The sequence below is a fragment of the Pleurodeles waltl genome, chromosome 6 (assembly GCF_031143425.1).
Source record: "Pleurodeles waltl isolate 20211129_DDA chromosome 6, aPleWal1.hap1.20221129, whole genome shotgun sequence".
NCBI classification, from domain to species: Eukaryota; Metazoa; Chordata; class Amphibia; order Caudata; family Salamandridae; genus Pleurodeles; species Pleurodeles waltl.
Window position 1 is genome coordinate 215,128,925 of NC_090445.1, and position 24,709 is coordinate 215,153,633.

A 24,709-nucleotide genomic window follows, 5' to 3' on the forward strand; every position below is an offset into this window, starting at 1 on the left:
TCAAGCACAGGGTCACCTTCTAGATCTGGTGTTAATAGACCGCCAAACTTACCTCTCGCTTCTGTGGTGGAACAACATAAATTTAAACAAGGGGCGGCCTTTCCAAGACCCAGTGCCACAATACGTAATAACAACAGATGCTTCCATGACAGGGTGGGGAGCACACCTCGATCAACACAGCATACAAGGACAATGGAACGTACATCAATCAAAACTGCATATCAATCACCTAGAACTTCTAGCAGTTTTTCAAGCACTAAAAGCTTTCCAACCAATAATAGTTCACAAATACATTCTCGTCAAAACAGACAACATGACAACAATGTATTATCTAAACAAGCAGGGGGGGACGCACTCCACGCAGTTAAGCCTGCTAGCACAAAAGATTTGGCGTTGGGCAATTCACAACCAAATTCGCCTAATAGCACAATTTATACCAGGGATCCAAAATCAACTCGCAGACAATCTCGCTCGAGATCACCAACAGGTCCACGAATGGGAGATTCACCCCCAAATTCTGAAGACTTATTTCAAACTCTGGGGAACACCTCAGATAGACTTGTTTGCGACAAGGGAGAACGCAAAATGCCAAAACTTCGCATCCAGATACCCACACGAACAATCCCAAGGCAATGCCCTATGGATGAACTGGTCAGGGATATTTGCTTACGCTTTTCCTCCTCTCCCTCTCCTTCCTTACCTGGTAAACAAACTCAGTCAAAGCAAACTCAAACTCATATTGATAGCACCAACTTGGGCAAGGCAACCCTGGTACACAACGCTGCTAGACCTATCAGTAGTACCCTGCATCAAATTGCCCAACAGGCCAGATCTGTTGACACAGCACAACCAAAAGATCAAACACCCAGATCCAGCATCGCTGAATCTAGCAATCTGGCTCCTGAAATCCTAGAATTCGGGCACTTACAACTTACCCAAGAATGTATGGAAGTCATAAAACAAGCTAGAAGGCCATCCACCAGGCACTGCTATGCAAGTAAATGGAAGAGGTTTGTTTGCTACTGCCATATTAATCAAATACAACCATTACACACAACTCCAGAACATGTAGTGGGTTACTTGCTTCACTTACAAAAATCTAACCTGGCTTTCTCTTCCATTAAAATACACCTTGCAGCAATATCTGCATACCTGCAGACTACCTATTCAACTTCACTATATAAGATACCAGTCATTAAAGCATTCATGGAGGGCCTTAGGAGAATTATACCACCAAGAACACCACCTGTTCCTTCATGGAACCTAAATGTTGTCCTAACTAGACTTATGGGTCCACCTTTTGAACCCATGCACTCCTGCGACATTCAGTTCCTAACCTGGAAGGTGGCATTTCTCATCGCCATTACTTCCCTAAGAAGAGTAAGCGAGATTCAGGCGTTTACAATACAGGAACCTTTTATACAACTACACAAAAATAAAGTCGTCCTAAGGACCAATCCTAAATTTTTGCCAAAGGTTATTTCACCGTTCCATCTAAATCAAACAGTGGAACTTCCAGTGTTTTTTCCACAGCCAGATACCGTAGCTGAAAGGGCACTACATACATTAGATGTCAAAAGAGCATTGATGTATTACATTGACAGAACAAAAAACATCAGAAAGACTAAACAACTATTTATTGCATTTCAAAAACCTCATGCAGGAAACCCAATATCAAAACAAGGTATAGCCAGATGGATAGTTAAATGCATCCAAATCTGCTACCTTAAAGCTAAACGACAGCTGCCCATTACACCAAGGGCACACTCAACCAGAAAGAAAGGTGCTACCATGGCCTTTCTAGGAAACATCCCAATGCAAGAAATATGTAAGGCAGCCACATGGTCTACGCCTCACACATTCACCAAGCACTACTGTGTAGACGTGTTATCCGCACAACAAGCCACAGTAGGTCAAGCCGTATTAAGAACATTATTTCACACTACTTCCACTCCTACAGGCTGATCCACCGATTTTGGGGAAATAACTGCTTACTAGTCTATGCAGAACATGCGTATCTACAGCGACAGATGCCATCGAACTGAAAATGTCACTTACCCAGTGTACATCTGTTCGTGGCATCAGTCGCAGTAGATTCGCATGTGCCCACCCGCCTCCCCGGGAGCCTGTAGCAGTTTGGAAGTTACCTTCAATTATTTATATATGTATCATCTCAACCTTAAATAGGTGCATACTTAGTCACTCCATTGCATGGGCACTATTACTACAATTCAACTCCTACCTCACCCTCTGCGGGGAAAAACAATCGAAGATGGAGTCGACGCCCATGCGCAATGGAGACAAAAGGAGGAGTCACTCGGTCCCGTGACTCGAAAGACTTCTTCGAAGAAAAACAACTTGTAACACTCCGGCCCAACACCAGATGGCGAGCTATTGCAGAACATGCGAATCTACTGCGACTGATGCCACGAACAGATGTACACTGGGTAAGTGACATTTTCATTTCCTCCCATTCTGGGTGGGATCAGCACACCGGCACACATTTTCTACCGTTCAATGTTCCCCTTTGTCTCTTGATGAAAATGATACCTCTTGTATGGTTGCACAAAGCAGAGTCTGCTTAAAAACATATTTAAAAAAGTGTGCTGTGAAATCCCTTCGATCTCTACATGTTTTTGGCCCTTCTCTGTCCGCGGGCACTTGGCCCACCCTCACAAGTGAGATATCATTTTTATCAGGAGACCGATAAAAGAAGCAAATACCAATTACGACTCATGGTTGCAGGAAATATAGCCGTTGTCATCAAGGGACTAGTAGACCAATATGAAGACAGTTAACGCTTTCTTATCAGGCCTATCAAAAAATTTACACCCAAGAACTTTTTCAACTCTTACAGATTTGTGGGATTCTACCAGATAGCTCTAGAGTGTGGCCCAAGTCTGGCAATGTTGTCCCTCAAATACTGTTCAGCATACAAATTAGTCTGCTCAATAGTCTCACCCAAAAATATATCATCCATAAACAACACAAAGAAATTTATAGACAAAAAGTTTTCCGTATTCACTCTACACCCTGGGAGAGCAGTAAAGGCAGGCAACACTGGATGCACTATGCTTGGGGCAACCCAGAATTCAGGTCTTCCAATGAGAAGACTTTAAGCCCAAGGCTGCTGCACTGTTGGCACATCAGTGTCCTCCTCTAAAACAGGCATTTCATCCGCCCTGAGAGTGGCTTCATTATCAGATGGTTCCTCTCGGAAAGAAACTTTACTGCCAGAATCTTGCGCCGCTTCTTCTGCCTCAGATGCTGAGTCAGACTCCTAATCATTGTCAGAAGAAGACTCCAAAAGCATACCAACACCCTACTGAGTGGTCATCCTGGGGCTATCCATGATCCTTCCTAATCAAAGTAACTGGACAAATGCGTCAACAACAACCAACACTGTCTAAAATAAGTAAACAGTGGGGCTTCATCACGAAGACCTATGTACTCAAAAACAATACTACTCACTTGCCTGAGACGGCTAGACACACCAGCACCTACTCTGCACAGACACAGCAAGCACCAATGATAACCAACTAAAAAGGAAACAAAATAAAATACACATAAGACAACACAAATATCATTGTGCACAAATCTAAGGAAAATTTCACACACAATTAAACATAAGCTTAAATATCCTGCATTTAGTACACCATTTACACAAAATTCATTAATGCATGGCAACAATACTCATTTGGAGTAAATAGTCCCAAAAGGTTTTTCTTACCAAGCTATGCAACTAGGCAAACTGCAGGTTTACCACTGCCAAAACCGCAAGGAGTCACAGCAAAGGAATCAAAAGCTTTCAACTAGAACAAAAAGGAGAAATAAAACATCATGATCACAAATGCAAATACTTAGTCAGTCAACAAACACCCCACCACCAAATATTTAGAAATTGTCCCTGGTGCCTTGTGGTTTCTGGCCCTCTTGGGGGCAGATGGTCCTAACAAAAATAGGCCGATCTGGCCCCAAGGGGGGGCAGAAATGGCCAAAGGTAATTTGCCCCCATGGGGGAGTGACCATTGCCCAAGCCACCCTCCCCCAAAAAGAAAACAACGTGCACACACAAAATAATTCCTGGTGCCTAGTGGTTTCCTCCCCCTTGGAGGAAGATGGTCCTAATATAAATAGGACAATCTGCCCCCAAAGGGGGCAGAAATGGCTATAATGAATGCCCCCAAAGGGGAGTGTAGGAGGCTGGTCTGGTGTGTGTGGAGGACACCTATGGTGTTGGCACCTAATACCAGGTCCAGACAACCCTTATTAGTAAGTGTTACAGTGCCCAGTAAGCCAGGGCACTCTAGTGGTAGCTGTGGTGACTAGCCAAGACTTCTCTAGGAGTGTGAAGCACTTGGAATACAGCAGTATTCACTCAGGAACTTATCACACATGAAATGAACCACACAGTTTTGCAAAAATAAAGGTACTTTATTATAGTAACACTGAACTAGAACACTATAGAAAATCCCTCCTCTCTGGAGGTAAGTACACACAAAATATACACAGGTAAGTACTAGGAATTAGCATAGATGCACTAGAAATAGCATGGGCCCTATAGGGGGGAAAACCATACAGTAAAATAGTGGATTGCGAGAATGGGTCTACCACCAGAGGATCAGTGGTCAGGAGGACCACCAACAAGCAAATGGAAATTGGAGCTGAAGAAGATTTGCAGGGTTGGAGAGGACCAGCAAGGTCCTGGGGACCTGGAGGGGAGTCCCGGCTGACCCTAGGAAGACAGGAGAGCCAGCAGAAACAGTTGGAGCCCCCAGAGTAAGTCACCATGAGGCCCAGGCAGCCCCACCTGAAGAGGAGACCCATGTCGTTGGAGCAGCAGAGGGGAGACTGTCCTTGTAGAGATAGTGCTGGAGGCCTGGGCTACTTGGCGCCTGAAGGTCCCTTGGAACAGTCAACAATCCTTGGTTGCTGCAACAGTCTCTGTGCACAGGGATTCCATCCTGGAGGAACAGGCAAAGGCTCTTTGTCTCCCAAGTTGAACAGAGGACCCCTCAGATCCATCACCTGTGTGGGAAAATCTTCGCAGATCCAGAGGACAGCAGATCTCAGCAGCCGGACGTCGCTGCCTTAAGTGTGTGAAGATGCAGGAGAGGGACTCCTTCACTCCAAGGGAGTTTCGTTCTTGCATCTTTGGTGCAGCTGAAGTCTTGCTGACCCCAGAGGATGCACAGCCGTGGAAATGTTGGAAAGTGCTGATAGGAGCCACGGAAACAATGCTGCAGGATGAGGTCGTCTCAGTGTTGCAGTCTTGTTTGGTTTCAGTGAAGTCCAGCAGCGGTTCCGGTCGCGAGAAGCAGAAGAGGTTTGTTGCAGAGGAGTCCTGGTGGAGTCGGGAATGCCTAATCTGGGGACCCACCCACAAGGGAGTCCCTAAATAGGCCAAAAAAGGGCTTGGTCACTTTGCAAGGAGACCACCTATCAGAGAGAGTCGCTGACGTCACATGACTAACCTGACTACTCAGATGCTCCCCTTTCTTTTGTGTAGTTTCACATTCAGCAGGGACTGGGGGACCTTGGACTGGTGCAAACCGGATTATGCAAGGGGGGCACCAGATGTGCACTTCAAAGCAAGCTGGTGGCATGGGAAGGCTACCCCTCCCCAGCCTTGTTACACTTATTTCCACAGGAGTTGAGGTTGCACCCCTCTACCACAGGAAATCCTTTGTTCTGCCTTCCCCTGCTTGAGCTGGTCAAGCAGCAGGAGGGCAGAATCCTTTCTGGTGGGCTGCGGTAGCGTGGGCTGCTCGCAGACCCTGGAAGACTGATAGGAGCGATACTGGGGGGGTCCTCTAAGGAACCCCCCAGAGTGCATGGAATCATGCCAGCAATACTTGCATCAGTATTGGGGTATGATTCTGACATGTTTGGTACCAAACCTGCCTATGGCCAGTACATAGCTAAAATGGCTTCCCCGGACTTAAGAAGTCAAGGGAATTTGGACTGGAGTTCATAGGGGCACCTCTGCTTTTGCAGCGGTACCCACACACACAGGGACCTGCACCCTGCCCTTAGGGCTGGAAGGGCCTATCATAGGGGTGCGTACAGTGACCTGGTGTAGTGACCAGCAGTGAAAGGGTGCATGCAACTTTACACGCAGGCTGCAAATGGCAGGACTGCACACGCAGTTTGCATGTGCTCCCATGGGTGGCCTAATATATGCTGCAGCCCGTGGGGGACCACTGGTGCACCAAAGCCCTGGGTACATAAGTACCATATACTAGGGACTTACAGGGGTACACCAGTCTGCCAATTGGGGGGTGTAAATGGTGCCAAGGCAACCAAATTTAGAGGAGGGAGCAAAATCACTGGGGTCCTGGTTAGCAGGATCCCAGTGATAAGTCTAATCACACTGACAACAGGCAAAAAGTGGGGGTAACTATGCCAAAAAGAGTGACTTTCCTACAGGGCACTTCCCCCGTGGGTCAGTCCCAGGACGTTATGTTAAAAATCTGTTCCAGGGTCCCTGCATGTGGGCAGTACTATTTAGTGACTTATCACTGGAATTCTCGTACGAGAGAACAGGAGTTATAGGTAAACTATTACTCCAGTATTGGAAGTTTCATAGATTCACATGCTTGAATCATTCCCCGTCGTCGAGATGGGAGCCCCGGTACAATTACACAAGTACTGTTGAAACATATTAATACAAGGGCCCTAGGCCTCTTCAATTTAATAGACCAAACTTGAGCATCCACCAATCAGACGACACCACCCTCCAGAGTCCTCCTGCGAGAAGCTCCAGCACCTCAGATTTTCTACTGCACGTCGTGCTAGGGAGTCTCCTCAGAGCTCTGCTCTTTCTTCACACCTTTGGATTACCTTGAAGCCATTTTTTCTCTGCTAAACCTTGTTTTGACTGGTTGGAGTTAACACCTACAACATGTCTGACAAGGAGAAGAAGGGTTTATTCAGAAATTGCAAAACTTGTGGAAAGGAAAGACTACATTCTGAAGACCCTCATCAGGATTGCATATAGTGCCTCTATCCTGACCACTCAGCCAAGGACTGTTAGGTTTGTCGTGCCTTTTCCTCTAAGACTCTTAAGGATAGAGAAGGCAGATTATTAATTTGGCTGGAGAAACCTAAGTACAGAGATAATCCAGTCTCTTACTGTGATGGTGATGACTCTTCACCATCCAAAAAGTCATCAAAAAGGGCGAGATCAGACACAAGATCTCCTTCCCAACAATCAAGAAAAGCCCACAAAAAGACTGCCTCAGGGCCTTACAAGGGCCACAGCCCCTCTACTTCACCTCATATATCTTCCAGGAAAGGGGAGAGAAGTCATGCTAGCAGGTCTTAAAGGGATAAGAAATAATCCTCTGTACCACCATCTGTGTCCTTCAAAAGGCCCTCATCTACTTCTGCAGCTAAGAATGTACCTTCGTCGAAGAGACCGTTGGTGAGTGTTTTCCCATCGTCGACGACTACTTCCACTGTTCCACCGTCGATGACAGTTATGACGACGACATCGTCGACGAGTGCCCTACCGTCGACGAGGGCAGCGTCGACTAAGTCATCAACGAAGATCTACACATCGTTGGCGACGGTAACAACGGTATCTGCTTTACCATCGCCGACGGCCTTGTTGACGGGAGACTCTTGGTAATGCTGTTGACTATCAAGATCTCCATGCGTTCATAGTCGACGACCACACCTTCGACGAAGGCTATATCTGCGCCGTCGACGAGGGAAAAACATAAAAAGCAAGAAAGACTTACCCCAAAGCTCACCTCACCTAGTAAGGTGACCCCTCTCATACCAGTTCACTTGTTAGAGGGGGATGAAGAATCAGATGACGAGGGACCATTTGGAACAGCCCCTCTCAATTGAACGTCAAATATCAGGACAAAGTCTAATTTGAGGAAACTTATGACTCTCAGTACTATGGAGGAGATAAACAATATCAGGAAGGGGCATACATTCCAACCTCATTGCTATCTGACCTCCGGGCGATGATGGCTGATTGCAGTAGGCGTTTTCCTCCGCGAGGGGAGCAAACTCCACCGCCCCCTGTCTCCGGGGTTACCACTCCACGTCAGAGATCGACCTCATTGCCACTAACAAATGTGGCCATGCCGGATATGACACTGACCTCAAGACACTGACCTATCAGAAGGGGACCAGGAAGAAGGGGAGCTCCTCGACACTCATTCGGAATGGGATGAATACATTATTCTTGCTCCACCTTCTCCTTCACAGTCAAAGGTAGAATCCCCTCCAGACGACATCGTGGCATTTCATAATCTTCTGGCGAGAGCAGCTAAACGTTTTGCCTTGCCAATGCCGTCCAAGCAATCAGATTGCTTCCTATATGATTTTAAAGAGCCGTTCCAGAAATCAGTGCGCTCTATTCCACTGGTCAGCAACTTATGGGAAGAAGGGTTAAAAGTGATGCACATCCCCGCTACTGTCAAAGCAGTACTTCCACGACTAGATTAAAAAATACAAGGCACCAGACGATGCCCCAGCATGTCTAATTGGTCATCCTCTCCGGACTTAGTGGTGGCCCAGGCGGCACAGACGAAGTCCAAGAATCCATCTGCCCCGATTTCTGCACCTCCAGACAAGGAAGGTAGACGCCTAGACAATATTGGAAAGAGATTCTCGTCGATGGCTAGCCTAGTGATAAAAGCGGCTAACTCCCTAGCAGTGTTAGCCAAGTATGATAGACAGCTCTGGGCAGACATCGCCCCGCATATTGACCAGTTGCCGGAGGATGGAAGATCAGAGGCAAGGAAGACGTTGCAGGAAGGTCAGTGCACTTCAGCTGAGCTCATAGACTGTGCAATGGACATAGCCACGGCTGCATTTCGCCAGCTCGCAGGTGTGGCTGTACTTAGGAGACAAGACTGGCTAAAGGTTACATCATTCCGGCCTGAGGTACAGAATAAGATTTTAGGCCTACCTTTCGATGGCCAAGCATGATTTGGTAAACATATTGATGAGGCCTTACAATCTATCAAATCCGACACAGATACAGCAAGATCGTTAGGGACTCTCCAGTTTCGGAAGCCTTCCTTTCAAGCTGGAGGACGTGGACTGCCTTCATGTAGAGGAGGCTATCAGTAATATAGATACTCAACCTAGCCATCCTCCTCTCAGCAGTTTCGTCAATACTACCCACAAAGACAACCACCACAAGCAGCTTATGGTAGATCTGGCACTAGGGGACGCTCGGCTCGCCCTGCTAAGGACTCGGCTCGTAGAGCCAGATACATCCAAGGCGCCGGCTACATCCAACCCTCCTCCTCTGGTTCCAGGCAGAAGGATATCCCAATGGCAAGTCATCACATCAGACAAGTGGGTCCTTCAATTAGTGAAACACGGCCACACTCTGGAGTTTATCCAACTACCTCCCTCCAATCCTCCTCGCAGGACTCCATCAAGGTATCCAGAACAGCTCAAGAGGGAGATCAGCAAGATGCTCCTCAAAGGAGCTATAGAGAAAACACCTCTTTCACAGCAAGGAAGGGGGTTTTATTCCAGATACTTTCTCATTCGCAAGAAGTGGAAAGACTGGAGGCCGATCCTCGACCTAAGAGAATTAAACATCTACTTAAAATAGCAGCCGTTCCGCATGATAAGCCTACAGGATGTCCTCCTGGGACTGAACCAGGGAGATTTCATGTCTACACTAGACCTAAAAGACGCATATTTCCACATTCCCATCCACCCTACCCACAGACAGTACCTGAGATTCATGGTAGCCGGAAGCCATTTTCAATTTCGTGTCCTCCCTTTTGGCCTAAAGTCAGCTCCCAGGATATTTACCAAATGCCTAGTGCCAATCTCAGCTTTCCTCAGGAGGAGAAAGCACCAGATATTTCCCTATCTCGACGATTGGCTGATGAAAGCAAAAACCTATGCAGGAGCGCGCAGATCAATAAAGAAGGTGAGTTTCCTTACTCAACAGTTTAGGCCTCACCTTCAACTGGGAGAAGTCCAAACCTCTACCATCACGCAGTATCACCTTTTTTGGGGCGAACCTGGACACTCAATCCACCATGGCGTGTCCCACAGTAGAGAGACAACAGAAGTTACTGACTCTAGCAAAGTCAATACAGGATAGAAACTATGTTTCAGTTCGCCTTTTCAAATCCTTGTTGGGCATGATGTCATCATGCATACCTCTGGTTCCCCTCTGCAGATAAAAAATGCAACCGCTTCAGGAACAACTCCATCTTCAATGGCTCCAGATTTCGGGAAGCTTCGAAGATCGGATAAGCATAACCCCAGCAATAGTCAAAGCCCTGACATGGTGGTCTCAAAAGCATCATCTGTCTGTCGGCCTTTCCTTTCTACATCGTCCAGTGGACTATCACTACAGATGCCTCTCTGGAAGGCTGGGGAGCCGTTTTGCAAGATCTTCAAGTAAGTGGCAAGTGGCCACTAGAGTAGAGGGCGATGCACATCAACCTGCTAGAGCTCAGAGCAGTTTATCTCGCTTTGCATGCTTTTCTTCTGAAGATAGCGGGGTCAGATGTAGTAATAAGAACAGACAACATCACTAGCATTACCTCAACAAACAAGGAGGCACGAGGTCTCTCACCCTCTCCAGGGAAGCCCAACAAATGTGGAATTGGGCCTTGCAGCAAGGCATCAGACTGACAGCGGTGCATCTGCCGGGGACAGAGAACAAAATAGCTCGATCTTTGTCTGCTGAGTGAGTCCGCTGTCACGAATGGGAGCTGGACCAGTCCACAGTGGATTACATCTTTTCCCAGTGGGGAACGTCCAGAATCGACTTGTTTGCCAGCAAATGGAACGCCAAAAGCCAGTACTTTGGAAGCTGGCATCTCCAAAAGGGATCTTGAGGGAATGCGTTTTCCACAGGCATCTTTGCTTAAACCTTTCCTCCAATTCCACTGATCCCAAGAGTCCTCACGAAGATGAAAACAAAGCTGTGCACCCTGATATTGATAGCTCTGTACTGGCCTCGCCAACACTGGTTCGCAGAGCTGCTTCTTCTATCAATGAAGCTTCACATCCCGCTGAAACAGTCTTTGCACTTACTAACAATGAACAAAGGGCAAATATCGCACCCGGATCCTCACTCGATGCGATTGCCAACTGGCTCCTGAACACAGGGAGTTCGCACATCTGAATATCCTGCAGGAATGTAGGGACATTTTGTCCAGAGCTAGAGCAGATAGCACTATTAAGGCTCATCCTTGCAAATTGAGAAGATTTTGTTTCTGGTGCCACCAGTGGCAAATTGATCCACAGTCCTCACCACCGGAACAATTATTGCCTTACTTATTACATTTAGCGCAATCAGGCCTGGCGCATTCATCCATAAAGGTGCATCTGGTGGCGATAGCATCATACAGACGTTCAGACCCTTCACCTTCGCTGTATTCATCTAGATTAATCAAACGGTTTTTGAAAGGACTTTTCAGGGTGGAACCTGAATATTGTTCTAGCACAGTTAATGAAGCATCCATTCGAACCGATCCATCGTGCTTCTCTGAAATACCTTTCTTGGAAGGTTGCTTTACTGGTGGCTCTCACATCAGCCAGACAAGTCAGTGAGATACAGGCCCTTTCCATACAAGAGCCGTTCTTGCAGATCAAACAAGACAAATTACTACTTTGCACGAACCCGCATTTCATACCGAAGGTCCCTTCGGATTTCCACATGAACGAGTCCTTAGTTTTTAAAACCTTTTTTCCACATCCATCTACTCCTGCGGAAAGAGCGTTGCACTCCTTAGACATTAAGAGATGTTAAATTCTACCTGAATAGGACCAAGTCCTTTCGCCGCTCCAATCAATTGTTCATAGCTTACAGTGCACCCAGAAGAGGTCAACCGCTCTCCAAGCAGAGTATAGCCAGATGGATATCCTCAGCCATTCGTTTCTGCCATCAAGCAGCGGTCAAACCACTGCATTCATCTGTCCATGCTCACTCTACACAGGCAGTTTCTTCCTCAGCAGCACTGTTTGCGGGGGTTCCTCTGCAAGACATTTGCAGAGCAGCGACATGGAAAAGCTGCCATACATTTACACAACATTACTGCTTGGAAGCACTATCTCAAGGAGAGGTAGCAGTGGATCAGGCAGTCCTCAGTAACCTCTTCAGGTGAAGGTGAGCCATCTTTCATACCTCCATCCTAGATCAGGTATGCACATTGTTTGTCTTGTTACTTTTGAATGCAGATCCAATGCTCTTTATTTTTATTTTTTTTAATTTTTTTTTTAACATGGAGAGAGAAAAGAAAAGGGAGAGAAGTAAGGATGGGGTTAACGGACGATATTTTGTTTAGAGTATTGCTATATATATATATATATATATATATATATATATGTTCAATGGCATGTGTAGCTGCAGATACACATGCTGTGCACATCCCGCCATCTGGTGTTGGGCTCGGAGTGTTACAAGTTGTTTTTCTTCGAAGAAGTCTTTTCGAGTCACGAGATCGAGGGACTCCTCCCATTTCGACTCCATTGCGCATGGGCGTCGACTCCATCTTAGATTGTTTTTTTTCCGCCATCAGGTTCGGACGTGTTCCTTTTCGCTCCGTGTTTCGGTTCGGAAAGTTAGTTAGAATTTCGGAAAAATCGTCGGTATTGTTTGCGTTCGGTATCGGGTTAGTTACAACAGATCAACACCGACATTTGAAGAGCTCCGGTGGCCCTTCGGGGTTTTTTCGATCCCCCGTCGGGGCCTGGTCGGCCCGGCTACGTGTCTCTTCAAGGCTGATGGAACGGACCCCATTCCGCTTCTGTCCAAAATGCCATAACAAGTATCCATATACAGATCAGCATCTGGTCTGTAACTTGTGTTTGTCGCCAGAACACAAGGAAGATACTTGTGAAGCCTGTCGAGCGTTTCGGTCCAGAAAGACACTAAGAGACCGAAGAGCAAGAAGACTGCAAATGGCGTCGGCGCCGACAGGACAAGGGCTTTTCGAGGAGGATGAAGAAGCATTCTCCATCCACGAATCGGACTCCGATGAGGTCGATCCCGAGGAAACGCCGAAAACCGTGAGTAAGACGTCGAAACAAAAAACTCACGAAAAGACTACTAAAGCCCAGGGGACGCCACCGCCAACAGGCCATGGCTTAACCCGAAAAATAGGTGACCGATCATCGGCACCGAAAAAGGGCACGCTGGTGACTAAGTCATCCGACTCCGGTCGAGATACCGCCACGCAGCAATCTCGGGCCCGAGATAGTGGCTCCGAGCAGATTCGGCACCGAGAAAGCAGGACCGAAATGGGTACGCACCGAGAGACCACGACGCCGAAAGTAAAGAAGGTTTCGTCGGAACCGAAAAAAAGCAGCCGAAAAGGTTTCGATACCGAAAACAAGTTCCTACACTGAGGAACAAGGACTGTCCACACAAATGAAGACACATAGATTTGGACAGGAATTGGAGGCAATAGAGCCTGACTACACACAAAGAAGGCTCCATATCCAAAAAGAAACAGGGAAGATCAGTACTCTCCCTCCAATTAGAATGAAACGCAAACTTGCCTTCCAAGATAAAGACAAGCAGCCACAAGCAAAGGTGGCTAAACAAGTAACCCCGCCACCATCTCCACAACGCTCTCCGCAACCGTCACCGGTAGCCACTCCACCAATGATGCAATCACCAACGCATACAACAATGAGTCAGGATGGCACTGACGCATGGGACCTTTATGACGCACCAGTGTCAGATAATAGTCCTGAATGTTATCCAGCTAGACCGTCGCCACCAGAGGATAGTACAGCATACGCACAGGTGGTGTCGAGAGCAGCGGCATGTCATAATGTCAGCCTGCATACAGAGCCCATTGAAGACGACTTTCTTTTTAACACACTGTCGTCCACACACAGCCAATATCAGAGTCTCCCCATGCTCCCCGGAATGTTAAAACACTCCAAACAAGTGTTTGAGGAGCCTGTAAAAGGAAGGGCCATTACTCCAAGAGTGGAGAAAAAATATAAACTGCCACCAACAGACCCCGTTTACATCACACAACAGCGAACACCGGACTCAGTTGTAGTAGGGGCAGCGCGCAAGAGAGCCAACTCACATACTTCAGGAGATGCACCACCTCCAGATAAAGAAAGTCGAAAATTCAACGCAGCAGGCAAAAGGGTAGCGGCGCCGGCAGCAAACCAGTGGCGTATTGCAAATTCACAGGCTTTGTTGGCCAGATACGATAGGGCCCATTGGGACGAAATGCAACACTTTATAGAACATTTGCCCAAGGAGTTCCAAAAGCGAGCGCAGCAAGTTGTAGAAGGACAGAGTATCTCCAACAATCAGATACGGTCAGCAATAGATGCTGCGGACACAGCTGCTAGAACTGTCAACACAGCAGTAACAATAAGGAGACATGCATGGCTGCGTACATCAGGATTTAAACCAGAAATACAGCAAGCTGTGCTGAACATGCCATTCAACGGACAGCAGTTGTTTGGGCCGGAGGTGGACACTGCGATTGAAAAACTGAAAAAAGATACGGACACGGCCAAAGCCATGGGCGGACTCTACTCCCCACAGAGCAGAGGCACATTTAGAAAGACACAGTTTCGAGGGGGGTTTCAAAGACAAAGCACAGAACCCACAACCTCACAAACAAGACCCACTTACCAGAGCCAGTATCAGCGGGGAAGTTTTCGGGGACAATTTAGTAGGGGACAATTTCAAAGGAATAGAGGAAAGTTCCAAAGTCCCAAAACTCCTCAAACCAAGCAGTGACTTCCAAGTCACAAATCCCCAACACACAACACCTGTGGGGGGGAGACTAACCAAGTTTTACAAACATTGGGAGGAAATAACAGACACTTGGGTCCTAGCAATTATCCAACATGGTTATTGCATAGAATTTCTCAAATTCCCTCCAAACGTCCCACCGAAAACACACAATATGTCGAAACAACATATAGATCTTCTAGGACTAGAAGTTCAGGCTTTGCTACTGAAAAAAGCAATAGAATTCGTACCAAACCAACAAAAAGGGACAGGAGTTTACTCTCTGTATTTTCTCATACCCAAAAAAGACAAGAGTCTAAGACCTATTCTAGATCTCAGAACATTAAATACTTACATCAAATCAGATCACTTTCACATGGTGACATTACAGGACGTAATCCCACTGCTCAAACAACAAGACTACATGACATCACTAGACTTAAAGGATGCATATTTCCATATACTGATACATCCTTCACACAGAAAGTACTTAAGGTTTGTATTCCAAGGGGTACATTACCAATTCAAAGTGTTGCCATTCGGAATAACAACTGCGCCAAGAGTTTTTACAAAATGCCTGGCAGTAGTAGCTGCACATATCAGAAAGCAGCAAATACATGTGTTCCCGTACCTAGACGATTGGTTAATCAAAACCAGCACGCTACAGCAGTGTTCACAACACACAAAGTACGTCATAGAAACCCTACACAGGTTAGGTTTCTCAATCAACTACACAAAGTCACACCTTCTGCCGTGTTAAACACAGCAATACTTAGGGGCGACAATCAACACAGCAAAAGGGATTGCCACTCCAAGCCCACAAAGGGTTCAGGCTTTTCACAATGTAATACAGGCCATGTATCCAAAACAAAAGATACAAGTCAAAATGGTGATGAAACTACTAGGCATGATGTCCTCATGCATAGCCATTGTCCCAAACGCAAGGTTACACATGAGGCCTTACAACAGTGCCTAGCGTCACAATGGTCACAAGCACAGGGTCAACTTCTAGATCTGGTGTTGATAGACCGCCAAACATACACCTCGCTTCAATGGTGGAACAGTATAAATTTAAACCAAGGGCGGCCTTTCCAGGACCCAGTACCACAATACGTGATAACAACAGATGCCTCCATGATAGGGTGGGGAGCACACCTCAATCAACACAGCATCCAGGGACAATGGGACAATCAGCAAAAACAGTTTCACATAAATCACTTAGAACTATTAGCAGTATTTCTAGCGCTGAAAGCATTTCAACCCATAATAAGCCACAAACACATTCTTGTCAAAACAGACAACATGACAACAATGTATTACCTAAACAAACAGTGAGGGACACACTCAACACAGTTGTGTCTCCTGGCACAGAAAATATGGCATTGGGCGATTCACAACCACATTCACCTAATAGCACAATTTATTCCAGGAATTCAGAACCAGTTAGCAGACAATCTCTCTCGGGATCACCAACAGATCCACGAATGGGAGATACACCCACAAATACTAAACACTTACTTCCAGAATTGGGGAACACCACAAATAGATCTATTTGCAACAAAAGAAAACGCAAAATGCCAAAACTTCGCATCCAGGTTCCCACAAGATCAGTCTCAGGGCAATGCATTATGGATGAGCTGGTCCGGGATATTTGCTTACGCTTTTCCCCCTCTCCCACTCCTTCCATATCTGGTAAACAAATTGAGTCAAAACAAACTCAAACTCCTACTAATAGCGCCAACATGGGCAAGACAACCGTGGTACACAACACTACTAGACCTCTCAGTAGTGCCTCATGTCAAACTACCAAACAGACCAGATCTGTTAACACAACACAAACAACAAATCAGACATCCAAATCCAGCATCGCTGAATCTAGCCATTTGGCTCCTGAAGTCCTAGAATTCGGACACCTAGACCTTACACAAGAATGTATGGAGGTCATAAAACAAGCTAGAAAACCTACCACTAGACATTGCTATGCAAATAAGTGGAAAAGATTTGTTTATTACTGCCATATTAATCAAATTCAACCCTTACACGCATCTGCCAAAGACATCGTAGGATACTTACTACATTTGCAAAAGTCAAACCTAGCTTTTGCATCCATAAAGATACATCTTACCGCAATTTCAGCTTACCTGCAAATTACGCACTCAACTTCACTATTTAGGATCCCAGTCATAAAAGCATTTATGGAAGGCCTAAAGAGAATTATACCACCAAGAACACCACCAGTTCCTTCATGGAACCTCAACATTGTCTTAACACGACTCATGGGTCCACCTTTTGAGCCCCTGCACTCTTGTGAAATGCAATACTTAACATGGAAAGTTGCATTTTTAATTGCCATCACATCTCTAAGAAGAGTGAGTGAGATTCAAGCATTTACCATACAAGAACCATTTATTCAAATACACAAGCATAAAGTAATTCTACGGACAAATCCTAAATTTTTACCAAAAGTTATATCACCGTTCCACTTGAATCAAACAGTGGAATTACCAGTGTTCTTTCCAAAGCCAGATTCCGTAGCTGAAAGAGCACTACATACATTAGACATCAAAAGAGCGTTAATGTACTACATTGGCAGAACAAAACTAATTCGTAAAACAAAACAATTATTTGTTGCTTTCCAAAAACCTCATACAGGAAATCCAATTTCTAAACAAGGCATTGCTAGATGGATAGTTAAGTGTATTCAAAGCTGCTATCTTAAAGCAAAAAGAGAACTGCCTATTACACCAAAAGCACACTCAACTAGAAAGAAAGGTGCTACCATGGCCTTTCTAGGTAATATTCCAATGACCGAAATATGTAAGGCAGCAACATGGTCTACGCCTCCTACATTTACCAAACACTACTGTGTAGATGTGTTAACGGCACAACAAGCCACAGTAGGTCAAGCAGTACTACGAACATTGTTTCAAACAACTTCAACTCCTACAGGCTGAACCACCGCTTTTGGGGAGATAACTGCTTACTAGTCTATGCACAGCATGTGTATCTGCAGCTACACATGCCATCGAACGGAAAATGTCACTTACCCAGTGTACATCTGTTCGTGGCATTAGTCGCTGCAGATTCACATGCGCCCACCCGCCTCCCCGGGAGCCTGTAGCCGTTTAGAAGTTGATCTTGACCATTTGGAAATTTTAAAATATATTACTTTAGACTACATTATGTACATACGTATTCACTCCATTGCATGGGCACTATTACTAGTATACACAACTCCTACCTCACCCTCTGCGGGGGAAAAACAATCTAAGATGGAGTCGACGCCCATGCGCAATGGAGTCGAAATGGGAGGAGTCCCTCGTGACTCGAAAAGACTTCTTCGAAGAAAAACAACTTGTAACACTCCGAGCCCAACACCAGATGGCGGGATGTGCACAGCATGTGAATCTGCAGCGACTAATGCCACGAACAGATGTACACTGGGTAAGTGACATTATATATATATATATATAATCAAACACAGTTCCTTAAAAATCATTAAGGCTCCAGCACTCCACGATAGTTTAAACCAGTAGGTTTATTTTAACAAAACAGGAACGCGTTTCGGCGTGACCGCCTTTGGTTGATAAAGGCGGTCATGCCGAAACACGTTCCTGTTTTGTTAAAATAAACCTACTGGTTTAAACTATCGTGGAGTGCTGGAGCCTTAATGATTTTTAAGGAACTGTGTTTGAAGTAAAGACGAGGTGGCGCGCGTCTCATTCCAGCACCATTGGCGATTAGGTGCAGAGAGAGAAACGCCAAACGAAGTGTTATATATATATATATATATATATATATATATATATATATATATATATATATATATATATATATATACACACACACACACACACACACAGGCGTTTTGTGACTGTATGGACTATTTATATTGAATGAGAGGGCTTCCTCTTTTCACAAGTGCACATTTGTTAGTTCTTAGTTATAAATGTTTTTGTAGTGCATGTTTTTGGCTACAGATGGGTTGCCCACCAAGAACACATGATTATTGTGGTACTGGCAAAGGCTTTCTGTAGATAAGAATGTGTATTTTTAAGTGCCAACGTTGTGTTAAGGTAAGGATCTGTAGTTAGTGTGTCAGGTTGACTTTTATTTTTGAGATTTTGAAATGTATTTCATGCTGTTTTAAGTTTTGGATTTTATGGCATTTGTTATTCATGCCCTATATTGCACATCATGGCCCCTTTGTTTTTTGTTTTTTGTTCCTCTTAGCCAACTCTGCACAGTTACTGCAGCACTGACACTTTTGTTGGATTAGGTACATTCTGGCGAACACGGACTAACTCATTGAGTTTAAAGTCTTCTCTCATTCTACAGTCTTCTCTCATTATTTATGGTGGTATCTGCATACAGTTATAAGCCTTTAGATCCGTTGGTTGCAGTAACTTGACTCAGTGCTACTCTGAGCAGCAGGAGCTTGCCATTTAAGTGGACACTCGCCATTCTAGCAGATGGAACTGCTCTTGCATAGATTCCTCCATTGGACACCTAGACAGGAGGTAATCTTTAACTTAACGTGGTTTGTCTATTTGTGCGAGGACTAGGTTATTGGGTCTCTCATGAATTAGATGTGTAACATGGACCTTTCCTCTTTAGATGTCCCGCTCTTTTTGTTGTATCTTTTAGGGAAAAAGCACAATCCATGGATGGAACCAACACAATGTTTGAAAAGTAGTTTCATATTTTTAAAGGTCTTTATAGTTTGCAGTAGCACTTAAAAGATGATAGACAATAATCCTTGATATTGCATTTTCTCAAACTGTACTTCATCCCGTTGAGTCTGCAGTGGGTGTTGTGTGCTGGTAAATGGGTGGATGTGATTTTATACACTCAGGACTTTTTCTTCTTCCAGGCAGTGTGCTGTACAGATCATGTACATTGTTGTCCCAATGGCTACAGTTGTAGCGTTGAGCAAGAAGTCTGCCTCCGTGCAGGTTATTCAGTGCCCTGGTTCACTAAGATCCCAGCTCAAGTAAAAGATACACTGCAAGACAGGGAAGTACGCTGCGATGACACATCAAGCTGTCCAGATGGCAATACCTGTTGCAGAGTACCTTCAGGAGAATGGGGTTGTTGTCCTATATTGAAGGTGAGTGTTATTTCTACCACAAGCCTTTCTTAGATCACATGCCTAATTGTCACTGCTGCTCCCTTACTAATTACAGGTGGGTTTGTTGAAGGCCAATTGATGAAGGGCACATTCAAGACCTACAGAAAGAAATTAAACATTTTTCATGAGATCTGCTCAACAGAGATTGCCCTTTTCTGTTGAGGCACACAAGTATCACATGAAGCCGGAGAGCTCTTTGTGACCCCAGATAAATCTATTTATGATGGCCATCTCCATTTTGTATTGAGAGGGTAGAATGTAGAATAGATTGAATTCCACATGTTTATGGAAGTGTATGTAGAGCAGTGTTATGCTAGAACATTACTGGACTACTTAGAGCAGCATATCAGTTACTGAATGTCCCACCTGCTTGGCCCCCTCTTATCTGTGTTGTTGGTTGTATATTCCTTGTCGGAATCTTTGGTCTGCTTCCTTGTGCCTTTTCTGTTTCACAGCCTGAAGGTGAGTAATCAGACATTTGTTCATTTTTCCTTCTGCCTCTATACGGCTGAATATCAACATTACCCATTAAAAAAAGGGTGTGTATATCTATATCTATATATATATCTATCTATATATATATATATATATATATATATATATATATATATATATATATATATATATATATATATATATTCGATGGCATGTGTAGCTGCAGATACGCATTCTATGCATGATTCCGCCATCTAGTGTTGGGCTTTGAGTGTTACAAGTTGTTTTTCTTCAAAGAAGTCTTTTCTGAGTCATTTCAAGACCCTGTGCCTCAGACCACAATAACAGATTCATCAATGATAGGTTGGGGAGCTCATCTCAACAACTTTACCATTCAAGGTGAATGGGATTCGAAACAGAGAAATTTTCACATAAACCATTTAGAATTATTAGCTGTGTTCCTTGCCCTAAAAGCGTTTCAACCTTTCTCAAACACAAGATTGTTCTGATAAAAACAGACAATATGACAACCATTGTAGGAAGATGGCTCCGTATATACTATCTCAAAGTGAAAGATAGTGTGCACAAAGTCCAAGGGTTCCCCTTAGAGGTTGATAGTGGCAAAATTAGATAATACTAATAGTCTATTTTGTGGTAGTGTGGTCGAGCAGTAGGCTTATCAGAGCATAGTGTTAAGCATTTGTTGTACACACAGAGGAAATAAATGACAAACACACACTCAAAGACTGAACTCCAGGCCAATAGTTTTTATATAGAAAAATATTTTTTCTTAATTTATTTTAGAACCACAAGATTCAAGATTTGAGGTAAGTACATAAAATGCAAGGTACTTCACACAGGTAAGTATAGAACTTTGATTTAAAACAGTAGTACACACAGTTTAGGTTAAAATGGCAATAAGCTATTTTAAAAGTGGACACAGTGCAAACATCAACAGTTCCTGGGGGAGGTAAGTTTGGTTAAGTTTTTCAGATAAGTAAAGCACTTACACCGTCAATCTCCTGGGCATAGGCAGCCCACCGTTGGGGGTTCAAGGCAACCCCAAAGCCACAGCACCAGCAACACAGGGCCGGTCAGGTGCAGAGGTCAAAGGAGGGCCCAAAACACACAGGCGTCTATGGAGAACAGGGGTGCTCCAGTTCCAGTCTGCTAGCAGGTAAGTACCTGCGTCCTCTGGGAGCAGACCAGGGGCGTTTTGTAGAGCACTGGAGGCGGACACAAACAAGCCCACAAAATACACCCTCAGCGCCACAGGGGTGGCTGGTTGCAGTAGGCACAGTATGCATCGGGTTTACTATTGAAAGCAAGGAAGGGCCCCGGGGGGTCACTTACGCGATTCAGGCAGGGCACGGGGGGCTTCTTGGGCCAGCCACCGACTGGGCTAGGATGAGGGCCGCTTGCTGGTCACTCCTGCACTGGTAGGTGGTTCCTCTCGGTCCTGGGGGCTGCAGGTGCAGTGCTTGGCCCAAGCGTCAGTTCCTTTGTTACCAGGCAGTAGTGGTCCGGGGGAGCCTCTGCATCCTCTCTGCAGGCGTTGCTGTGGGGGTGCAGGGAGGTCAACCCGGGGTGCCCACGTCGTCGTAGTCACCTGGGAGTCCTCTCTGCGGTGTTGGTTCTCCTGAACTCGAGCCGGAGGCATCGGGTGCAGTGTGTGAAGTCTCACGCTTCCTGTGGGAACAGTGTTCTTTAAAAGTTGTTTCTTTGTTGCAAAGTTGTTGCAGGTTTTGAACAGTGCCGCTGTTCTTGGGAGTTTCTTGGTCCTTTAGGTTCAGGGCAGTCTTCTGAGTCCTCAGAAGTTGCTGGTCCTTGTCGGATGCGTCGCTGTGCAGGTTCTTTGAGTCTGGAGACAGGCCGGTAGGGCTGGGGACAATTCAGTTGTCGTCTCTGTCTTCTCTGCTGGGCTTTCAGGCCAGCAGTCCTTCTTGTTGTAGGTTGAGAGAATCTAATTTCCTGGGTTCTGGGTCGCCCCTAAATACTCAACTTAGGGGTGTGTTTAGGTCTGGGGGGGCAGTACCCAATGGCTACTGTCCTTTAGGGTGGCTACACCCTCTTTGTGCCTCTTCCCTGAGGGGAGGGGGGCACATCCCTATTCCTATTGGGAGAATCCTCCAAACTCAAGATGGAGGATTTCTAAAGGCATGGGTCACCTCAGCTCAGGGCACCTTAAGGGTTGCCTGACTGGTAGGCGGCTACTCCTTGTTTTTCTCATTATCTTTTCCTGCCTTGACACCAAAAGTGGGTGCAGTGGCTAGAGGGGGGGGCATCTCCACTAGCTGGGATGCCCTGGGGTGCTGTAACAAAAGGCCTGAGCCTTTGAGTCTCACCGCCAGGTGTTTCAGCTCCTGCAGGGGGAGGTGAGAAGCACCTCCACCCAGTACAGGCTTTGTTCCTGGCCACAGAATGACAAAGGCACTCACCCCATGTGGCCAGGAACTCGTCTGGTTGTGGCAGACTGGCAGAAACTGGTCAGCCTAGCTCTAGGAGTCGGACTGGTATTCAGGGGGCATCTCTAAGATGCCCTCTGGGTGCATTTTACAATAAATCCCACACTGGCATCAGTGTGCATTTATTGTGCTGAGAAGTTTGATACCAGACTTCCCAGATTTTGGTGTAGCCATTATGGAACTGTGGAGTTCGTGTTTGACAAACTCCCAGACCATATACTCTTTATGGCTACCCTGCACTTACAATGTCTAAGGTTTTGCTTAGACACTGTAGGGGCATAGTGCTCATGCAACTATGCCCTCGCCTGCGGTATAGTGCACCCTGCCTTGGGGCTGTAAGGCCTGTTACATGGGTGACTTACCTATGCCACAGGCAGTGAGAGGTGGGCATGGCATCCTGAGGGAAGTGTCATGTCGACTTAGTCATTTTCTCCCCTTCAGCACACACAAGCTGTGAGGCAGTGTGCATGTGCTGAGTGAGCGGTCCCCAGGGTGGCATAATACATGCTGCACCCCTTCGAGACCTTCCCTGGCCACAGGGCCCTTCGTACCATTTACAAGGGACTTATCTGTGTGCCAGGGCTGTGCCAATTCTGGGAACAAAGGTACAGTTTAGGGAAAGGACACTGGTGCTGGGGCCTGGTTAGCAGGGTCCCAGCACACTTTCAATCATACCTGGCATCAACAAAAGGCAAAAAGTTAGGGGGTAACCATGCCAAGGAAGGCATTTCCTTACAACCATGTATTACCTGAAAAAACAATGGGGGACACATTCATCTCAACTGTCCCTTTTAGCCCAGACAATATGGAAATGGGCAATTCACAGTGACATTCATCTGTTAGCAGAATACATTCCAGGAATACACAATAAGCTGGCAGATCTCCTAAGCAGGAACCACCAACAGACACACAAATTGGAGATTCATTTTCAGGTACTTCATCAGTACTTTCAAAAGTGGGGGATAACACAAATAAACCTATTCGCAACAAGTCAAAACGCAAAATGCCAAAACTTCGCATCCAGACACCCACACCCTCTATCAAAGGGCAATGCTCTTTGGATCAACTGGTCAGGGATATTTGCTTATGCTTCACCCCCCCCCCCCCCCCCCCCCCCCCCCCCCCCACTACTTCCATTTCTGGTTAACAAACTGTGTCAGACCTCTCACCATGATACTCATAGCCCCCACGTGGGCATGACAACATTGGTACACAACACTCCTAGACCTGTCAGTAGTATCTCACTACAAACTTCCAAACAGACCAGATTTGCTAACACAAAACAAATGACAAATCAGACACCTAAATCCCAGTGCTCTCAACTTAGCGATTTGGCTCCTGAAGTCATAGAGCTTGGATACTTGCAACTTCCATTAGAATGCATGAACGTTCTCAAACAAGCACACAAACCTACAACTAGACAATGCTATGCTAACAAATAGAGACAATTTGTTTACTATTGTCAATCTAAAAATACTGACCCACTTACAGCATCAATACAAGATAATGTATACTACCTACTTCATTTACAAAAGTCAAATTTAGCTTTCTCATCTATTAAAATTCATCTTACTGCAATATCAGCATATTTGCAGACTATACAACATACCTCACTCTTTAGAGTCCCAGTTATAAAAGCCTTCATGGAAGGACTAAAACGTATTATTCCACCTAGAACACCACCTGTTCCTGCTTGGAATTGGAATATTGTCCTCACAAGACTAATGGGCCCTCCTTTTGAACCCATGCATTCCTGTGAGATTTAATTTTTAACCTGGAACGTTGCTGTCCTAGTAGCGATTACTTCATTAAGAAGTATCGAATATACAAGCATTCACTCTTGAACCTTTTTTCCAAGTACACAAACAAAGTCGTACTTAGAACCAATCCAAAATATCTGCCAAAGGTTGTATCACCTTTTCACCAAAACCACACAGTGGAATTGCCAGTCTTTTTCAC

General features: G+C 45.5%; 1 protein-coding gene across 19 annotated transcripts in view; it reads left to right on the plus strand.

The window, feature by feature from the left end:
• Positions 1–24,709, plus strand: part of GRN (granulin precursor) — a 1,029,241-nt gene that overhangs the window by 857,318 nt on the left and 147,214 nt on the right. For 17 of the 19 annotated variants that reach the window (XM_069237890.1, XM_069237896.1, XM_069237897.1 and 14 more), the window contains one exon: positions 19,593–19,829. The exons of the other annotated variants lie outside the window; for them this stretch is intronic. In XM_069237890.1, the coding sequence (XP_069093991.1) occupies positions 19,593–19,829 (237 nt within the window). The remainder of the gene's footprint in view (positions 1–19,592; positions 19,830–24,709) is intronic. 19 annotated transcript variants of the gene reach the window in all.